At 40.4% G+C, this 22485-nt stretch overlaps 1 protein-coding gene across 1 annotated transcript in view; it reads left to right on the top strand.

Annotated features, from left to right (window-relative positions):
- ADGRF3 (adhesion G protein-coupled receptor F3) overlaps window positions 1-22485 on the top strand; it is a 105594-nt gene that overhangs the window by 39222 nt on the left and 43887 nt on the right. The window contains exons 6-7 of the mRNA XM_029596901.1: window positions 4223-5617; window positions 15424-15465. Of these exons, the coding sequence (XP_029452761.1) occupies window positions 4223-5617; window positions 15424-15465 (1437 nt within the window). The remainder of the gene's footprint in view (window positions 1-4222; window positions 5618-15423; window positions 15466-22485) is intronic.

Raw genomic sequence — 22485 nt, forward strand, 5'->3', positions numbered from 1 at the left:
ACGTATCTGAAGGGCTGAATCATATCACCCCTGCTCCTCCTCTCCTCCAGGGTATACATATTCAGGTTCTTCAACCTCTCCTCATAAGTCATTCGATGGAGACTACCCACCACTTTTGTCGCCCTTCTCTGGCCCACCTCCATCCTGTCTCGGTCTCCTTTGAGATATGGTCTCCAGAAGTGAACACAGTACTCCAGTTGAGGCCTCACCAAGGAACTGTACAAGGGGATTATCACTTCCCTTCAGGTGAGGCCTCACCAAGGACCTGTACAAGGGGATTATCACTTCCCTTTTCTTACTAGATATTCCTTTGTCTATGCAGCCCAGCATTCTTCTGGCTTTGGCTATCACCGTGTCACACTGCTTTGTCGACTTCAGGTTGATAGACACTATCACCACAAGGTCTCTCTCCTGCTCCATACACATCTGTACACATCAGAGATACAATTTCCTTTTGCCGATTGTGAATTATATTGACAGCCCCTGAGGCAGCGAATGTGAAACGTGGTATCACATCAGGCTTTTCCAGATGGGGGAAGTATCTCGCTTTTTATTAAAATCAAAATTCAAAAAATAATGAAAAAATAACAAAATTATTTTTGATTATGTTCTTTGGACCTATGATTAAAGAGAACCCTAGCGCGGTGAAAAAACTGGAAGACTTATAAAAGTGGTCCCAGTATCCGCAGAGGGTGGTATGATGGTCCTTATAAGAATATTCATTACCTTTCATTTCTCTCTCTGATATTAGTAATTTGAATACTACTGCAGTTATGTCTTGATTGTTCTAATTTTCAGGGATTCACCATGTATCACAAACACCCGTGCTAGTAATCTGCGTGACCTGTTGGTCCATTCAGATTTTACAACACACTAGTGCCCCAACTTTGGATTTACTGATGGTTCCCACAGTCTATGTGGGGACTGTTCGGTATGTCATATCTCTATGCATACATCAGCTTTTATTGTACAGGCTACACTGGTAAACACATTTCTGGGAACATTTTGTTTCCTCCACAGCCTTTGGTGAAACAAGTAGATTTTTAACAAGCTGAACACAAATAAGCATTTATTATGTCTGTATCACATACGGTTTATTTATTTATTTATTTATTTATTTATTTATTGTTTCTTTTATACTGATGACCGTTCGCACATCGCATCGGTTTACAGTGAACAAAAAACCATTGGGCAGAGCCCTTACATATAACAGATAACATAGTGAACTAGGCAACATATAAATAATTTTTGGGAGGAGCCCTTACATAAAACACACATCAATGATTAGATGCTATGGGTATATGCTATGGGATTGAACTATAACAAGTAACTATATACAGATTAGTGCACAGTACAAAATCGGCAGGCATAAAGGCGTTCATACCAGGATATCAGAGTAACATTGGTAGGGTAACATTCGTAGGGGGGATTTATGTAATAGGGGGTGTGATGGAGTAAGCTTGCTGGAAGAGCCAGAAAAGTGAGATATACGTTAAGCATTGTTACATGTCTGTAGCGGTATAAGCTATAATGGCAATGTTGGCACCAGAAAACAAAATTAAAAATGTTTTGCTGCAGATTTTCATTTGTAATCACTGTCCGACACTTCGCGGATGAGAGTCCAACAATAGTCACCCAGCATGGAGGCGTTCCACTTACCTTGATACTGTTTCTCCATTTTGACAATGTCTTGATGAAACCTTTCACCATGTTCGTCACTCACAGCACCAAGGTTGTCTGGGAAGAAGTCCAAGTGGGAATGAAGAAAATGTATCTTCAATGACATATTGCACTTCATCAATTTGTATGCCTGAAGCAGATTTTCAACCTGTTCAACATAGTCTGCTGCCTTATAGTTGCCTAGAAAGTTACAAACAACATTCTCGAAGGCTGTCCACGCAACACGTTCTGTACCTTGCAGAAGACCATCAAAGTGGCTGTCCTTCATCACAGCTCGGATTTGTAGGCCAACGAAAACACCTTCTTTTATCTTGGCGTCACTTATGCATGGAAACATTTGCCGCAAATAATCAAAGGCTTTACTTTGCTTGTTCATTGCCTTAACAAAGTTTTTCATCAGCCCAAGTTTGATGTGCAAAGGTGGAAGAAATATCTTACTTGGATCCACCAGTGGGTCGTGCGCAACATTCTTCTGCCCTGGAACCAACTTCTTGCGGAGAGGCCAGACTTTTCTGACATAATGTGAATCTCTTGTTCGACTGTCCCACTCATAAAGGAAGCAACAATACTTGGTGTAACTAAGCTGCAGACCCAGTGGAATTGTAACTACCTTGAGATCACCACACAAATTCCAGTTGTACCTTGAGTACTCAATGTGGTTAAGCAGTAGCTGCATGTTCTCATATATTTATTTCATATGAACGGCATGTCCGACAAGTATTAATGGGTAGTTATGGCAGGATGGTGATTTAAATCTTAGATTGTTAAGACTTGAGCAACATTGGATTTCCAAATTAAAATCTGTTACTCCTACAGGTCTTAATTATGAAAGTGATCTACGCATTTTCTTATGCTGACTACGTGCCTTTCACGTCACTTTTGTTGTGGGAAAGTCTGTTTAGTGAACCCTTGGCCCGGCTGTCTGGAGAGAGGACTCCAGACGGTGGAAAAGGAGCCGGGAGGCGGAACGGATCTGGCGTGAAGGAGGAAGTGTTTGCCCTGGAAACCCAAGACCCCCCCAGGAGGAGCCCGTAGGGGTCCGGGTCGCTGGGACTTAGGAGGTCCGGTGGTCGAGGCTGGCTGAAGACGAGAAGAGTCAAGCAGGAGTCCGATGGTCAAGGCTGGCTGAAGACAAGAAGAGTCGAGCAGGAGTCCGGTGGTCAAGGCTGGCTGAAGACAAGAATGCTGGAATTGCAGGAGCGGAAGTACAGGAACGGAGACTGGAGCAGGCGGAACTGGAACAGGTAGGAACGGAGCACGGCAGGAACCACAGGAACAAGGACTGGAACAGGCAGGAACGGAGCCCGGCAGGAACCACAGGAACAAGGACTGGAACAGGCAGGAACGGAGCAAGCTGGATCCAGGAAGGCAACTAAGTACTCACAGGAGCGACCTCGTTGCAAGGCAAGGTAGGAGAGACTGAGGCTGGTTTATATAGCCAGCCGGTGTCCGACGTAGGTTCAGCACTTCCGGGTGCTGGACCTACAAATGCTGTCCCCGCGTGCGTGCGCAAGTTCCCCGGCAGGGGGAGGAGCCAGAATCGGCCTCGACAGCGTCTCCATGAGGGAGATGCCGCTGCCATGCGGCTGGGCAGGCCCGAAATTTAGGAGGAGCGCGGCAGGGACGGGGAACCCGGCACGGAGGTAAGAACCCGGTCGCTAGCCTGGCGACCGGGATCGCAACAACTTTTGCTGAGTCACTAATTACTTTACTTTTTCAGGTGAAGATTCATCAATCACGCACTCCACGTCATTGTTGATGCTATAAGGATTCCTATATCTTTCTCGGTTTCGGACATCTTAGAATTGCTGAGACTTGTTGGTCCGGACATATGGTATACTTGGGCTTGCAGATAAGTATATTTTTTCACTAGCATTTGAACACTGTTGAGAGACTTGTGTTTTTTGTAAGTTTATAGATAACAGCCTGATGACTCTCTTAAAGAATCTGTTTCTACCCCTGATCAAAATTATTTAAGCAAAACATCGGCCATGTTGGGCTTATTTCTCAAAATCATATCATCTGGACTGCTCCTTTTTTTACATGCTTTCAATAAAAATACACCCCCAAAAATGTATGCATAAACTTTTTCACAGAATAAGGTGAATAATCAAACTGACTGGCCAGCTCAATTTTATTTAACATGCTGACAGGCTTGCTGACACCTTTTATTTAAATTTGTCTTAAACATTTGGGTTTGCACTGCTGACCATTTTTTTTTATTTATAACTGTTTGTAGTTTCCCTCTTGTTTTTTTAGGATATGGAACAGGATAAATCAACAATCTATAAATTTCATAGGAAAGAATCAGTGAACAGTATGAATCTGCCCTACTGAATTAATCTTTTGTGAGGGGTCTCCACAGAGGAAGAAAAGTACTTTAAGCACCACATAGTCATTGATGGAATTAGAGATAACTGTCCAAAATGAAAAACAGCTGGGCAAAATCAATAACCTTTACATGTTGGCATTCCACTCTCTGTGGTGTAGATACTGATTAATAAAGGTGCATTTCAAGACAAACATAATTATGTCTTTACAGAATTTCATTGCTGCTTCTAGTCAAATCTTTGACTTTGATTATGAGAAACTGTGGTTTACAGCGTGTGCTCAGGAGCCATCTATTGGGTCTAATGTCTTACAGTCAATGGAAAATATCACCAGACTTCTTGTGCCTGATGAGAACAATTTTTACTTCATCCAGTCAAATGTGGAGATGCAAGGTGCTGTGTTAAGTCTCAGCCCTTTTGTGAACTACAGCAAATTTTTTAACTTGACTCCTGCAATCGATGTCTACATGAGCAATGAAACACTACAAAGTATTCTTGAGATGTCAAATATCACTGTGATCAGTACAGTGTTCAAGAAGATTGATAAAATCCTACCTCTAAATTTTGGGGAAGAACTCAGCAACTCTGTCAATAAAATAGATAGTCTCATAATGACCAACACCATTATAGCCAATAACGAAAGAATAAGTCAGGCTGAAATTCATATGACTTTTGGACATATGGACATAACAGAAATCTCTGAAAAGAAGACATCCCAGTGTGTATTCTGGAACTACAATATATTTGAAGGAGTGGGAGGATGGTCCACCCATGGATGCCAAGCCTTTCAAGTAGAGTCCAGGACTGTTTGTAAATGTCAGCATCTGACTTCTTTCTCCATCCTGATGTCAATCTCTAACCTGTTTGAGGATCATGCTCTGGAACTGCTCAGCCGGTTTGGTGTCTGTGCCTCCATCATTTCTTTGATCCTGTGTATCGTAATTAATTTGGTAGCGTGGAAGTCAGTAGTCACAAGCAATCTCTCTTTTTTCCGCTACACTACTCTGATTAACATTGCTTTGTCTTTATTAATTGCAAATGCATGGTTCTTAGGATCTTCCTACATGATTAAGAGCCACAATAATAAACTTTGTGTAGCAGCTGCTTTTTTTAATCACTTATTTTATCTAGTCATGTTCTTCTGGATGCTTTTCCAAGCACTTATGTTGTTTCACCAGTTGGTGTTTGTCTTTCACCAGCTGCAGAAAAGAGCTGTTGTGCCTATCATGTTGACCATTGGTTATCTATGCCCAGTTGCCATTGCTGTGTTTACACTCAGTATTTACTATCCAGAAAAGACATATTTAAAAGATGGGACTTGTTGGTTGAATGGAAAAAATGGGGCCTTGTATGCCTTTGCGGTACCTGTCCTGATCATTGTGATGGTGAACACCTTAATAGTTGTGGTGGTGGTCCTGAAGCTACTGAGACCTTCTGTCTCGGAGAGCCATGAAGGCGAAGATAAGAAAGCCCTGATAGGCATCTTGAAGGCTGTCCTCATTCTGACACCAGTTTTTGGCTTAACATGGGGACTTGGAATTGTTACTATCATAACAGAGATACCTAGTTTTTTCCATTATCTGTTTACTCTCCTTAACGCTTTTCAGGTAAGTTAGGAGTTATATTCTAACTACATTTTACTATAACATTCTTAATTTGATCCAGGTAGCATTTAGAGGCAGGTCCATTAAAGTAATAATGAACCTTGTCCTGTATATCTAAGCAAGCCTAGAAGCTTATTCTGACTGATTTACTAATCTATAAACTCACAATTTGCATTATTATTGTATACTTCAGAAAATATTCTTGCAGCCAGTAACAGGGTGAATAGTTTTGTAGTGCATTTCTGGTGGCCCAATTACATGAAAACTTTTAAAAGGTTGACAAAGGAGATATTATTATTATTATTATTATTATGCAATAAAGGGTCTGTTATACTAAAGAGTTTTCCCTATTTTGTGTCTATGAGGAAAATGCTTAGTACCTAAGGCACAAAATTTCCTAAGCTAAAATAGATTCAGTATAGAGGAAATTTGAATTCACGTTTCAGGACATTTCCTGACTAGTTCAATGCTGTTACCTGACTATACCTCTTCCTATTGCATGATATTATTTCTATCTGCTTCTTCTCTGTCAGTATTTCAAATACCGAAATGTACAGGGATTCAAATTAAAACAGAAATAACCCATAATACCTCTGGTTTTCAGAACAATCTGGGTATCCCACCCAGTCATTTAAAAATCTAATTTATGTTTCTGCCACAATAATTCTATTATAAACAGAGAAAGAAATGAGTACAAACTCATTCCCATGTAATTGTGGAATGTCAGGATTGAGAGTGACAGGCCAATCATAAGTATTGCTCCGGATTTTATTGTATCTATAAAAGATTCAAAGAAAGCAACCATAAAACCCTTGCAATGTAAAATTATTTCTGTCATTAAGGTACCTACTGGCTCTTGTCTGCACTTTCCTTGTTGCTCTCTTAAGTATATTGTAGTAAGCCTCCTTTTATGGCAGAGACTTGAGAACAGGATAATAGTATTCTCTAAGGGCAAGCAGAATATTATGACCATTCAGCTGGATGATGCCATCAATGGCTCCCACAAGTTTCTGAAAGTGCTCTATTGAGCATGTGTGGGAGTTCCTGCATTACAACATCCTTGTGGGCTCTTCCCAGTTCTATTTTTTCAGTGAAGCCCAACAGTTATATTTCTCTTCTCTCCTTTGTTCTTAGGGCCAGATTTAGGCATAGGTAACATAGGTACGTGTCTAGGGTGTCAAGTTCTGAAAGCACCCAAAAACTGGGATTCCCTCTGGTTTCCAGTGGTGAAACCTGCCATGCCCGGGCCTCTGCCTGTGGGCACCATAATTTTAAATCCAGCTCTGCTTGTCCTCATGCTGAGGTAATTTTTTTAAATTATTTTTTCGTATATTTTTTCATCATTTTTAGACCCTTTTAGTTTGGGCTTTTCCTTTAGTATCCCTTAGATAGGGTTTTAATCATTTTTTAAGTTTTCCCTCATTTTTGATTAGTCAAGCGTTTCAGACAACCTTTTGTTTTCCAAGATTAAGTCATTTGATTTTGCCTCTGCTATTTTTCATCTGATGTTCCACAACATGAAGAAGGCCAGCGGCTTCAGAAAATACCCCCTGCACAGTCACACAGTATTGGTGACTGACTCTCATGATGTCTGTGTGGTATGCCCGGAGCCAGTCACAACCTCTCTATATGTAGCACCTGCAGACAGATGACTCCGAGAGGAACAAATAAGTCTGATTAACAATCAAAAGAGCCCAAATAATCCCCAACAATAAAAATAAAAAACAGGAAGGGAAACAACCATCATGGTATCAAAGCAAAGAATTCTGCTTAAACAGATGTAACCAATCTTTCAAAATGATATGCCTATGATGTCAGCAAGTTGGTGTGCCCTTCATTGCATGGGCCACCCGGTCTATTCAATCATCCACCATGTCAGAATTGAAGCCAATTTAAAAAAATAAATAAATTTAAGAGCATATAAAAAATAAATATAGATAAAGAGACAACCAGTCTTATTTTGGAGGAAATCGCACAAGTCTTTTTTTGACGTGGAAAAAAGGCAACCAAAAGGTCCCGCAAGTCTTTTTTTTTTTTTTTTGTGATTGAGAGCAACAAGCCCAATGGCTGGTGTTTTGCAAGATGCTTCCTCATGAGCTAATTAATATTAAGCATCATGGCAACTTCAAAATGCATAGGCTGTTGTCATAGTTTTCCACTTCTCTCTCTCACACACAAACACTGTTCCCCATTCTCATCTCTCATCTCTCCCACACACACACACACAGACACCCCTCTCATCTGATCCTCTCTCATCCCCCAGCTTCTCTCCTTACCCCCATAGTAATCCCTCTCTCAACCCCATCCCCAAAATGACCCCCTTTGCTCTGTCTGCTTCAGGCTCACCCTCTCCCCTCTTGTCCCAGAATGACAAGAGGGGAGGGACTGGATTAGGGAGCAAAGTGCCTCTTCTTTGCTCTGCTATGCTTGCTGCAGCCTTAGTCCCTCCCTTCCTATTCCCTGAAAACCACCTGGTAAAGAGGGCCTGGAGCAGGAAGCAGAGAGCTTTTCTCCACTGAATGAGATTCAGGTCAGCTGAAAGAATCAAATCTTTATGGCTTGCTGCTGCCAGAGGTTTGTTGCCTTAGGGACAGGCCTAGTGTGACTGTTGACAAATAGACCTGGATTAGGCATAGATACATCGAGTGAAGCCAAAGAAGCATAGACATCAATCCCTGTTAATGATCGATGCCAGGAGCAGTTCTCCCAAGATTTCCCTGCTGCTCACTCTCAAGGCACCATGGCAGATTGCACCTGCCTCCAAGGGCCACAGATGCAGCAACTGATACACCTCAAAGGACCCAGGAAGAAGTCACCACTCCTCCTGCATTCCATGCTGTTTTTGTCATCGGCAATTTTAAGGTGACGTTGGAAATTAGGATCCAAGAGGTGGTGAAGAAAAAGCTTGCTAGCATCAATGCCAATACAGCCTGAATTTCAGCCACTCCTAGAAACTTTGATGGCACCTAATGGTATCAAGTCGATATAGAGACTTGGGGGAGTATTAGTAACAGCTACCACTGTCTAGATATCAATCTCCAGGGCATTGGGGGAAGAAGCATCACAAAACACGGCATTTGTCAGTGACTAGACCCCAGTAGATAAGAGTAGATAAGAGAAACCCTCACAGAGGCCTTGACTGCTAGTCAGATGCAGACTCAGATAATGCTTTCTCATCATTCTGAGTCAGAGTCTGAGCAATCCTGGGGGCATGATTATGGGTTTGAAGACTTCTCTGATAAGGAAGCATCACCAGCCTCCAAGAAGTTAACAGGTCTCCCCTGATACTCCTCTCCTCCACAAAAGTGGAGAAGGTCTCCACCAGAAGACTTCTCGTATGCTGTGTGTATCAAGGAAATGTTTGCTTCCATTCTATTTCAATTGGGGAAGGAAACTGAGCCCACGGCACAGTACTGGACATCCTTCAATTTCTCAGTGCCCCTAAGGATATTGTGGCAGTTCTCATGCAGGATGTCCTGGAGGATGTATAGATGGGAATATGGGAGACACCTCACTCTATACAACCTGGAATTCAATAAACAGCAACTGCCTAATCAGTGTTGTAAAATCCCTCTCTCAAGAAAGCTAAATAGGGTTTTGACTAGATCCAAGAAAACATAGCCAGGATTCCAGTATCCATTACAGAGAAAAGACAAGATAGTTTCCTTAGGTACCTTAATTTATTTTCTGGAAAAAGGAAACTAGTTATGCTTCTTTGATTTAAAGAATGCCTACATCCACATAGGGATATTTCCAGATCACAGGAAATATCTCAGATTTGTAATAGGGAAACAAAACACCCAATATTGCGTTCTACCAATTACAAAATGTCGGTACCAAATATTCACAAAATGCTTGGCGATAGTGGCTTCACTTATCGGGAATGCCTGTGTTTTGCTATCTGGATGATTGGCTGATCAAGAGCACATCTAAATGAGGAGCCTTGAAATCTATAAACAAAATCATCTTAGAGTTGGAGTTGCTAGGTTTCATAATAAACTACCCCAAATCCCAATTAAACCTGTCATTTCATTTGCAGTATATTGGTGCTTTGCTAAACATGACTCTAGTAAAAGTTTTCCTTTCACAAGAAAGGATAATTAATGTGTTGCCCATGGTGGAAGGAATAAAAAAAACTCAGCAGACATAAGCATGGGATATGTTGAGGATGTTGGGCCTTATGGCATTAACATTATATGTCATGCTCTTGCATGTCTCCACATGAGACAAGTTCCTAAGATCTCAGTGGAGACAGGCTATGCAAGATCTTCAAAACAATGTACAAATTATTCAGCAGTTCGGGGACTTGTTGTCCTGATGGCTAGTCCAGGGGAAAATGGCCAGGGGATTATCTTTTCAAATTCCTCTTTCCCAAATTACCATAACTATAGACATGTCCAACCTGGGCTGGGGAGCACATGTACATAGGCTTTACTCTCTGCTTAGAAAAAATATTACCATTTAAATATCCTAGAGTTATGGGCAATCTGAAATGCTTTTAAGGCTTTCAGAGATCTGTTGGCCAACAAAATTAAGCTAATTCAGACAGACAGACAACCAAGTAGACATGTTTTCAATAAACAAGCAGGGAGGAACAAAATCTTATCTTCTGTGTCGGGAGTCTATTGGAATGTGGTCTAGGGCCATTTTGCAAGGAATGATCCTAAGTAACCTATTTGATGGACAAAGACAATATCCTAATGGACAAATTGAGATGAGTCCTGGAACCACATAAATAAATGGTCCTTGGACAGGTAGGTAGCAACTCAGATATATTGCAAGTGGGGGGAACACCTATGGTGGATCTGTTTGTATCCCTTCTGAACAGAAAAGTTCCTCAGTTCTATTCCAGGAGAAAATCACAGGGCAAGCCAGCTTCATATGCCATCTCTCCAAACTGGGGAAAGGGTCTTCAGTATGCATATTGTCAGAGCTTTCTTTGAACAAAGGTGCCGAAACTCACATGCAGGATGCATGTTTTTTGGGGTTTTTTTTTGAGGGACCACGAGTAAAATGAAGCAGGTGACGTAAAATGTGTTGATACTCGGTCCTGGCAAATACCTCCTGAAAAAAAAAGCCCTGCATATTGTTCACTTCCTCTGGTGGCAAAGACTTTACTAAAACTAGAAAAGAAACAGAGGGACTATGATTCTTATACCCTCTTATCAGCTGAGAGATTTAGTTTTTGTTCTTTTGGGAGTTGTCCATCAGGGAACAAATCAGGGTGGGGAATTCTCCAACCCTCATAACACAGAACCAAGGAGCAACGCTTCACCCCAACATCAGGTTCTGGACATCACAGCCTGGATGATGATAGTCTTGGATTCTTTAAACCTGTCAGAGGATGTGTTTTGTATTCTTCTGGCTTCTAGAAAGACCAGAAAGTCTTATGGTTTTAAATGATCAAGGTTTACTGTATGGTATGAGAAAAAGGCTTTTCTCCTGTCTCACACAAAAACTGTTTGAATACCTTCTACATTTTTCAGAGTCTGATCTGAAAAATAACTCTATTAGGATTCATTGGTGTTTACAATTGCCATGAAGAATGTAAACCCATTTCTGTACAGCCTTTAGTTAGATGATTATTGTGAAGCTTGCGTCTCTTGAAGTCTCCCATCAAGCCACTCTCTATGTTATGGAACCTTAACGTGTTACTAACCCAGCTGATGAAAGCTCCCTTTGATCAATTAGACTCATGTAAGCTGAAGAACCTGGCTTGGAAGGTCATATTTTTGATGGCAGTAACTTTGGCATGCAGGCAATGATCTCCAGTGCAGGGCCAGTGCAAGGTTATTCAGTGCCCTAGGTGAACCTTACAGCCTTGCACCCCACCCGTCCCCCAGTAATATCCTCCCCACATACAATTAAAAATTATACATTTATAATAACAAATTTTACATGAAGGAATATTTAAGGTTCAGTCTTCTGAGGTAAAAATATCACTTTCAACATATATTGTATTTACAGAAAATCCTGCAAAAAAGACACTTGTAACACATATGGTATTCGGTCTATTATAATGCATGTTAGGTGTGGGTTTGGCTCTCCGAAAGCCATGAATAAATACAATTAAAATTACAATATAATAAATCTCCAATACCAAATCAGCACTAATTGCTAGCCCTCAAATAGCAGCAACCCTATCTAATATTTGAATACTTCAAATATTAAAACAGGCCTTAAAACACCAATACATCTCTTATTAGGAAAATACAACAAGCCTAGCTGCTATAAAACCCTGAACAGAAATTGCATGGTAGCAAAATACCTCAACTCGGTCACACATGCAGAACACAGACAGACCCTCACCAAAAACAAACCAGACTCTGTATGCAGTGCAACAATGGAAAACCAAAAACATTACCATTCCTCATAAAATATCAAACAATAAAATCAAGAATTATAAAACATCAATAGTAGGAAAACCATATTAATAAAAACATTTCAAAACTGCTGACCAATCAAATACCATCCAATAATTAAAAGCTCATATAAATATTTTCCAGACACTAATAAACTATTACAAAACAGCAGATTCTTCAAATAATAATTAAAACGAATAAAGATTTTAAAAATTCCTCACTGTCCATAACCTGGGAACTTCTGATTTCCAGATGTCCTGCGATTGTCTTGGATTAGCAGGAGGGGAAGAAGGAGGGTTATTGCACATTCTCTTCTTTCTCTCATATATACATACATGCTCTCACTCACATCCATTCTCTTTCATTCCCAAACATGTGCTCTCTCACACATGCTTACATACACCTGGTCTATCACTCAGACACGTGCACATACACAAGCTCACACACACACACACAAACACAAACACACACACACACACACACCCCTGCTCTCGCTCTCGCACATGTCCACACACATGCTATACACATGGTCATATACATATGCCTGTTTTCTCACAGACATATGCTGACACACACACTCTCTCACCCACACATGCTCTCTCATTCACACACACATACACGCTCCCTCTTTTACTCATATACACTCCCTCTCTCACTCATTCACATTTTTTTCTTTCTTCTAGAACTCATAAGCACAAGCTGGGACAGAAGCAGTAACAACTTCCTCCTACAGCTACTTCCCCTATAGGATGACTCCTTCTTTGGGCAGGGTTAAGGTGACTTTCCTTTGGCCTCCTCCTTCCCATGGCACCAACAACACTGCTCCATCAGCCATGGGGACAGGGCTGATACTACTCTGGCTACCTGCTCTTTCGGGTCAATGTTGTGACCTGCTTCTCCCTGACGCAATGCTAATTCTCCTGACAGTTGCAGTGATGGCATGTCTTTCTTCCCATCTGTGCTGGCCACAGGACATTACTTCCTTTTATGGGCCAGTATGGTGGGAAAAAGGACATGCCATTCCCGCCTGGGGAACTATGGTACTCTAGGAAGCTGACTAGTCCAGGTCCTAATGGCTTGCCTGATCTATATGAAGTTTTTCCATAATAGTTAGTTCTGGGAACGCATTCTAAGTTTCTACTGAAGACTATGTCGGTTTTCCATCTTACAGTATTTTTTTCCTAAGCTACATGTCCACAAAGGTGAACGAGCCTTACACAGTCTGGATTGCAAAATAAGCTTAATATTCTAGATCGAGCTGACAGAAGCCCTTAAAAAGTGTATCCAGCTTTTTTGTTTCTTTTCATCCCAATAGATCTGAAATTACTGTAGTCAAACTCACACTGTCTAATTGGATAACAGACTAAAATTCTTTTGCCATACCCAAGCAGGTCTGACTTTGGATGGGCATGTCAAGGCTCATAGTGTTAAAACCATGGCAATGTTATTGGCCCAAGTGAAATCAACCTCCATGGAATAGATCTGCAAAGCTGTAATGTGGCGTTTTCTCCACACATTCAAATCACATTATTGTTTGCATAGGGACTTCCTATGTGACAGAAAGTTTGGTCAGTCTGTCCTGCATGGCCTGTTTGAGGTCCAAAATCCAATACCATCCCCCTTAGGGCCCAATTTTTGTATTATTTTCAGGCTGTCTTCACAAAACAAATAATTTAAAATATATAAAATGGCAGTTTGGCATGTTATTTTCCCATTTTTTGTTTTGAGGCAGCCTAAAGCTAGGGATTCCCAGATGTGAGGATATAGTATCCTGCTTTTCCTCTGTAAAAGCAGAGTTGCTTACATGTAGCAAGTATTCTCCAAGGATAGCAAGATAGGTAGTCTTCACAAAACCTGCTCATCTCTGCATAGAATTGGCTTCTCCAATTTTAAGCTAAATATCGAACTGGGAGAATTCCCCACAGGATGCTGCAGTATGGAAATTCCTGTAGAGCACATTTGAAGAGCTTGTAATACAGCTCTAATACTGAGCTCCATTAGTGATATCATCTAGATGTCTGGCCTACATATCTTGCTGTCCATAGAAAACACCCATTGCAGGTAAGCAATTCTGCTTTACTTTCATGGCACTTAACAAAAATTCTGCTTTAGTCACTTTATTTATTTATTTAGGCAATTTTATATACCAACATTCATATTGATTTCATGTCGGTTTACAATACAATAAAGTTAAGCATAAATACAGCATATGAAATCATAATTCTTCAATTTAAAACATAATAAAATAAATAAGTAATCAATTACATATTTATTTATTTATTTATTTATTTATTTAATTTGAGGTTTTTTATATATATAGAATAAAATAAATAATACATTAAAATCCAATAGAACTAATTACAGATAAAAACTAAAAGTTAAATAACCACTAATTTAATTTAACTAAAACTGCACCATACTAGTTTTAAGATGAACATTAGTAATGAATTAGTATTAATTAACAACATTTAGTAAAAGTTAGTAAAGGTTAGTTTAGGGAGGAATCTGGACCTGGGGATTAACTTGCTTGGATAAAAGCCTGTTCAAATAACCAAGTCTTTAACAGTTTCTTAAATCTGTGTCTGTTTGACTCTTTGCTAGTTCTGTCACTTTTGGAGTCCATGGCCAATGACTCTAGTCCAAACTGGTTATCACAAAGAGAAGAGAATGATAACATCCCTTTAAAAATTGTGAAAAAATAAATGCAAAAATAGATGCTACAGAACAGAAAACACTGAAGTCTCAATACAATGAAACAGTTGTGTAGAACAGCAGTCTGCCAGGTGTTCCAAAATGCAATTCAAAGAATTAATACATAATTCATGATGAAAATCGATCCATAATTTCACAACTGTATGCATTTGAGTTGCATTTTGGAATGCTTGGCAAAATACTCTTCTGCTAGTGAAAATTGGGACCCATTTCCTCACAGAAACCCCCTAACTGTTGCTTTCAAATCCTTGATCCTAAAAGCTCAGGTTGAGTTAGTGTATCATGTACGTGCTGGAAAGACCTTAGAGAAAATATGAAGTACTCTATGCATTGAACTGGATTGTAGTTTTAAAAGATCATTCAGGATCAATGTTTTATTAAAGAAGGAAAAATATGCTTATTTTATAACACAGTATCTCTTCTTTACATCCTTATATTTGTATACATCAATAAAGTCATATTTATTGAGACAACTGTAGTTAATCATAATTTATCTCTTGTTTAAAATACGCCATATATTGAACATTACCATTTTTTCCATGCCTGCTTTGAAAATATTTAGTTATATTTTAAAACTTATCATGAATTTCTCAACTGCCTTATAGAGATGGTCTGAATTAAATCCGAAATAATGGGTGAGGATTCTGGCTAGATTAAGGACTTTAATGACATAATTTAAAAAGTATCAGGACAATGCTGACTCTATAGTCAAACTTTTTCCTTTCTCTTATACAGGGTGTCTTTATTTTGATTTTTGGTTGCCTTTTGGACAAAAAGGTGAGTTTGAGATGGTTGCAGCTACAGCACACTAACTAGATTATTCAAAATATTCACTTCTGGGCTTTGTTTCTTCCTCTTTTAACCTTATTTCTAGGTCTTCTTTCTTACCTGGCCCAATGTGTATTATTTCTTATGGTTGGAACAATAGTCATGTATCTTTTATTATTGTCACAGCTCATTTTCAGAACCTTTACTCACATCCACTGTTAGTTGTTTGCACTACCTTCAAGCATTGCCTGCGTCACTGTGATACCTCCTTTGGGTTCTGTTAAGAATCAGCACTATATGAGGTAGATTTTAAAAGCCTTGTGTGTGCAAAAACAGCCACATATGGGTGTAAGCTACACAAATTTTAAGTAGCCAGGAAGGGCAAATATACATCAATGTACTTGGGGGCAGGGCCAGTACTGACATGTGTAACACTTTGCTACAATTCCTTGGTAAGAGATAGAGAGATTCTTTATAGACATATTGACACTCAATATGTGGACCATTGTAAGGGAGCACTTTGATTCGGGGTGAGTTTTCAAGAGGTGGGTTGGGGTTGGGGGGGTTTGTTACAGACATATTCAGAGGAATTCATTATAAATTTGCCATCATTAAAGAATTTTAGACCTTATAAGCAATGAAAATTCTAACAAAAAGGTCTAAAATTCTTTAATAATGTGAATTTTAAAACGAATATCTCTGAATGTGTCTGTAACAAGACCCCCCCCAATCCCAACCCACCTCCCGAAAACGTACCCCGAATCACAGTGCCCCCTTACAATAGTCCACATATTGTGTGTCAGGCTGAGCCTTATAAAGAGTCTCTCTCTCTCCCCCCAAGTGCACATTAAGATATGTGTACAGAACTGCAGACATACGCATGTGAAGAGTATTTTATAATCTACGTGTATATTTTATAAAGTAACATGTATCTTTATGGGTGCACATGTGGACCTTTTAAAATGTACCCGTATATGTTTAGCCAATTCAGCTGCACAGTGAAAAAACCCAACTTTACTGATCCCAAATATGATGAGCAACTTATGTCCCTGAATCAGTTCCTTTTCCTTTAGTTCAATCAATTACAGCCATGTCTTTTTTTCTGTAATTTTGTCAATTTTAGCTTGCAGTGATTCAGAGTTATAAGCATGGAGGACTGGTTCTATTGCCAAAATGCTCCATACCTTCTTCACATTTTTCTTTATAACAGACATTTTTGTTCTTCAGGTAAGAGAAGCTCTGGCCAAACGTTTTAATAAACTACTGCCTTTGATCCCTCCATTGTCTTCAATAACTTTGGTAAGTTTAAAGTTTGAAGGCTTCTACTGCAGAGTTTGCTAATATTTACTAGGCAAGTCTGGAATTGATTTGCAAGGGATTGTAGGATGTGACATGAAGTATGGAAGTTGATCTTTCCACAAAGAAAACATTCCACAAAATGCTGTCCTGTTCTAGAGTGTCCTGTCAATACCTGGTACAACATAAGAGCTTACCTAGGGCTTCAAAAAAACATAATACTTTCTTTCATTCAAATTGTATAAAGCATTCTTTTAAGTTTATATGTGTTACTTAATCCCATTTCTGGAGCAGAATATTCTCATAAAAAACTGAATATTCTCTGCCTCGTGCTCCACTTTGAAAAATGTATTCTGTCTATGAAAAAGAGGTACATATGGGACCAGCCCCATTCCTCAGGGCATAAAGCTATGCAGTCTGGCAAAAGAGATTTGTAGGCTGATATACTAAAGTGCAATAACATGGGCAATTAATGCATGTTAATTATCTCAGACTAATGGGCCACATAGGTCCCAGTACCAATCCCTGTGGTACTGGGGAGGTTGCAGTTCATCTGTATTCTTCTCCCAGCTCCCTCAGTAGTAAACTTTGGAAAATCACCAATACCCATCTTGGGCATGATCTGCTCCTCTTTTGTGCTTCTCAAGCAACTGGCCAGGTACTAGGGAGGTTATAGTCTATCTGTATACTGCTCCCTGCTACCTTGGTGGTCAGCTTCGCAAGTCACCACAAATCTGACTTGGGGTTGAACTGCTCCCACCCTGTGCTCCTCAAGCAACTGGCCAAATACTGGGAATGCTGTAATCCAGGGCTTCCCAAACCTGTCCTGGGGACCCCACAGCCAGTTGGGTTTTCAGAATATCCACAGTGAACATGCATGAGATAAATTTGCATATCATGGAGACTCCGGATATGAAAATTATCTTATGCATATTCATTGTAGATATCCTGATAACCTGACTAACTGTGGGGTCCCCAGGACAGATTTGAAAAGCTCAGCTGTAGTCTGTCTGCTTACTTCTAACATAGAAACATAGAAATGACAGCAGAAGAAGACCAAACGGCCCATCCAGTCTGCCCAGCAAGCTTCACACATTTTTTTTCTCATACTTATCTGTTTCTCTTAGCTCTTTGGTTCTATTTCCCCTTCCACCCCCACCATTGATGTAGAGAGCAGTGATGGAGCTGCATCCAAGTGAAATATCTAGCTTGATTAGTTAGTCTGGGTAAAACAAATAAGCATGGGTGTAGCTTGCTTATTGCGGCGGTTACTACCCCTATGTTATTCAGCCCTTATTGGTTGTTTTTCTTCTCCCCTGCCGTTGAAGCAGAGAGCTATGCTGGATATGCGTGAAGCATCAGTTTTTCTTCTCCCCTGCCGTTGAAGCAGGGAGCTATGCTGGATATGCGTGAAGTATCAGTTTTTCTTCTCCCCTGCCGTTGAAGCAGAGAGCTGTGCTGGATATGCGTGTAGTATCAGTTTTTCTTCTCCCCTGCCTTTGAAGCAGAGAGCTGTGCTGGATATGCGAGAAGTATCAGTTTTTCTTCTTCCCTGCCGTTGAAGCAGAGAGCTATGCTGGATATGCGTGAAGTATCAGTTTTTCTTCTCCCCTGCCGTTGAAGCAGAGAGCTATGCTGGATATGCATGAAGTATCAGTTTTTCTTCTCCCCTGCCGTTGAAGCAGAGAGCTGTGCTGGATATGCGTGAAGTATCAGTTTTTCTTCTCCCCTTTGCTACCTTGGGCCTGAGCTGTTTCCACCCTGTGCTTTCTTAAGAAGCTGCTTGGTACTAGAGAGGTTGCAGTACATCTGCATACTTTTCCCAGCTACCTCTGAGAATGCTCCAACCTCCTTGGTTTTCACCAGCTGGCCCTGAAGTGCATATCATAGCATTATCTCAGGTCAATAGATTAGATTTTTCTCTCTCTTTATTTCTTATGGTTCCACTACATCAACCTTTCTTTGTGCTAATCCTCTCCAGTCTTATTCCCTGCTGTAAACCACTACTAATGTGGAAGGCCATATTCAGCTTCCACATAAGCAACCATCTAACTAGTGCTGTATATTCAGTCATGCCTGGAATAAGGGCTATGAACACCACATCACCACTGTCACATTAAACTGAACAGGGTAGATATTCAAGAGCCACTTAGATGGATAACTGAAAAGTAATCCATCTAAATGGCTTAGACACAATATTCAGTGACTTTATCCGGCTAGAATTTAGTCGGATATGTCAGGGGCATTCTGGGATGGATGGTAGGCATTCCAGGGAGGAGCAGAGTTAGCCAGATAGGTTAAACCATTAACTCCAAATATCGGACTTAGCTGGTGAACCTAACTGGCTAACTCTGGCTGTGCTGCAGGCAGGTCTAAAGTTAGCTGTATATACTTATCCAGCTAACCTTTAAGATAGCCGGGTATATTCAGTAGTGTGGTTGTGCTGTTGAATATCCCAGTTAAGTTAGTCAGATAGACCTGTCTGGCTAACTTATCTAGCCACTCAGCAGCTGAATATGGACCCCATCATGGCCAAGACAGAATTCCTTTTCTTCTCCCCACAAACCCATTTTCTCTTTCCCCTTTCTCTATTTCTGTGGATGGCATTGTCATCCATCCAGTCCCCTCTTCGACTCCTCACTATCTTTCTCTACACATTTCCAAAACAATGATTAAATGTGTTGTTTATTTCTCTATAACATTACCAAAAATCAACCCTTGCTTTTTGAATACACTCCAGAAACCTTATCCATTTTCTCATCACTTCCTGCTTAGACTAGTCCAACCTGCTCCTCACAGGTCTCCCAGTGAGCCATCTCTCTCCACTACAATCTATCCAATATTCAGCTGCACAACTTATCTTTTGCCAAAGTCGCTACACTCATATAACCTTTCAAGTTACTACATTGGCTCCCTATTCATTTCTGCATATAGTTCAAGTTCCTCTTACTCACCTACAAGAGCCTTCACTCTGTAGCTCCTTGCTACCTCTCCTCTCTTATTTCTTGCTATACCCCTCCTTGTAAATTCTGCACATCAAGCAAGTCACACTTATCTGTGTCTTTCTCCTCTACTGCTGATTCTCAATTCCATGTTTTCCACTTGGCTGCACTATATGCTTGAAATATACTTCCTGAGTTGGTGTATCATGCTCTCTCTCTTGCCTTATCCAAATTTTTGAGGTTACTTTAAAATCTTAACCCTTGATTATTCCATTCACATTTAATATGGCAAGTGCAAAGTGATGCATGAAGAGAAGGGCAACCCAAATTATAGCTACATAATACAGGATTCCACATTAGGAGTCACTACCTATGAAAAGGACCTAGATGTCATCATGGATAACATGTTGAAATCCTTTGCTTAGTGTGGGGTGGCGGCCAAGAAAGCAAATAGAATGCTAGTAATTATTAGGAAAGGAATGGAGAATAAAACAGAGAATATCATAATGCCTCTATTCATGGTGCAACCACACCTTGAGTATTGGGGTAGATTTTTAAAGTTATGCGCGGGCGTAGATTTGTTCACGCAACCTGGCGCGAACAAATATATGCCCGATTTTATAACATGCACGTGTTATAAAATCCAGGGTCGGCGCGGGCAGGTTGCGCTCCGAAATCGGAGCGGCCTCAGAGGGAACTTTTTTTAAAGCCCTCCCCACCTTCCCCTCCCTAACCCACCCCCCAGCCCTAACTAAATCCCCCCACCTTTATTCCGAAAGTTATGCACGCCGGCTGGCTGCCGGCGTGCTATTCCCTGGCCCAGGGGCTGGTTTGGAGGCCTCGGCCATGCCGTCGGAATGCCCCTGGGCCAGCACCACACCCACATCCCCGTCCCCGAATGCCGCGCTGCCCCCGACACGCGTCCTGGGGCTTTGTGTGCGCTGGCGGCCTATGCAACATAGGCGCGCCGGCACAGGGCTTTTAAAATCTGCCCCATAGTGTGTAGTTCTGATCACTGAATCTTAAAAAAGACATAGCAGAATTAGAAATGGTACAAAGTATGGTTACTAAAATGATAAAGGGAATGGAATGATTCTCCTATGAGGAAAGGCTAAAGAGATTAGGGCTCTTCAGTTTAGAGAAGAGACAGCTGAGGGGCGATATGTTAGAGGTCTATAAAATAATGAGTGGAGTGGAATGGGTAAACGCGAATCAGTAGCTTACTTTTTAAAAAAAATACAAAGACTAGAGTACATTCAATGAAGTTACTACATGATACATTTAAGAAAAATAGGAGAAAATATTTTTTTACTCAGTGCATAATTAAACTCTGGAATTTGTTGCCAGAGGATGTAGTGAAAGATGTTAGCATAGAAATAAGGTTTAGACAAGTTCCTGGAAGTAAAGTCCAAAAACTACTGTTAAGGTGGACTTGGGGAAATCTACTGCTTATTCCTGGGATAAACAGCATGGAAACTATCAACCTTTTGGGATTCTGCAAGGTACTTGTGACCTAGAATGGCCACTGTTGGAAATAGGATCCGGGGCTTGATAGACTTTTGGCCTGACCCAGTATGGCAAATCTTATGTTCTTATGTATGGACAGCATAGCATACATCAAGCAGTGTTATAGAAGTGATAAGCAATAGTATTTGTCATTATTTGTTTGTATAGATTTTGTATTAATGTTCACTATAGTAAAATAATAAATGTTAATAAAGCCATTAAGCTTTGTAATCAACATAATGTGCATTAACAGAACTTTTAATGTGTGTTGACGCTTTCGTGAATATCAACACTCTTTATTACATCAACCTTTTAGACTTACAACCTTGTCTGATAGGGCTGGTCAGGCTTGGGTGCGCTAAGAATGTGATATGCTGAGGCTTGGGGACAGAGGGATGAGAATTGATACTACTGTGGCAGTTCTTGGCATCCAAAGAGTAATCTGGGGTTGGGAGAATTGCAGTTACTGCTGCGGGAGAAAAGGGATCAAAAATGGGAAAAAAAGAGCTGTACATGAAATTGATTTACTTCCTTAAGTTTTCTGTTCATAGTTTTTGCCCCTTTCCAAATTCTAGCTCAGGAACACCACGAACAGGTCTGGTTTGCAGGATAGTCACAATGGATAATCATGAGGTATATTTGCTTGCACTGTCTCCATTATATGCAGCTATATCTCATGCATATTCATTGTGAAAGTCCTGAAAAACAGACCTGTTTGTGGCACTCCAGGATTGGAGTTGCCTATCCCTGCTCTAATTTGAAGTCCAGGGAACAATGTTGCAAGGGCAAGTTTTGTTTGGTTTTTTTTTGTTATAAACATTTTTATTTGGATAATGTATAACATACAAGCTATGTTAAATATCATACAGCTTCGTCTCCCGAAAGACCATTCCAATATCCAGTATTTAACCCCCTTCATCCCCATTTACCTAATAGTCCCCCCCAACCCTCCCCCCTTATCATCTCAAATAATATACTATAGGATTATTATATATCATACAACATGTCTGTATCAGTGCAGCTGCCACTGCATTACCAAACAGAGAAAACCAGAACTTTTATAACAATATATAGTTGAACATTCTTACAATCAAATATCCTTTATATCCTTTATAAAGGAAACAAAATTCTAATAGAAGGGAAGCTCTGAAAAGAAAATACGTTAATTATTGGAACAGAACCCTTGTCCATCCTCTTCACCCCCTCGCAGTCTAGGTTGAGTATTATCAACCTTGGACAGTAAAAGTGTGGGTAGAATCCTGTAGCCATTTGTCAACAGGGTCCC

This window comes from Rhinatrema bivittatum, chromosome 3 (genome assembly GCF_901001135.1).
Source record: "Rhinatrema bivittatum chromosome 3, aRhiBiv1.1, whole genome shotgun sequence".
Taxonomy (NCBI): domain Eukaryota; kingdom Metazoa; phylum Chordata; class Amphibia; order Gymnophiona; family Rhinatrematidae; genus Rhinatrema; species Rhinatrema bivittatum.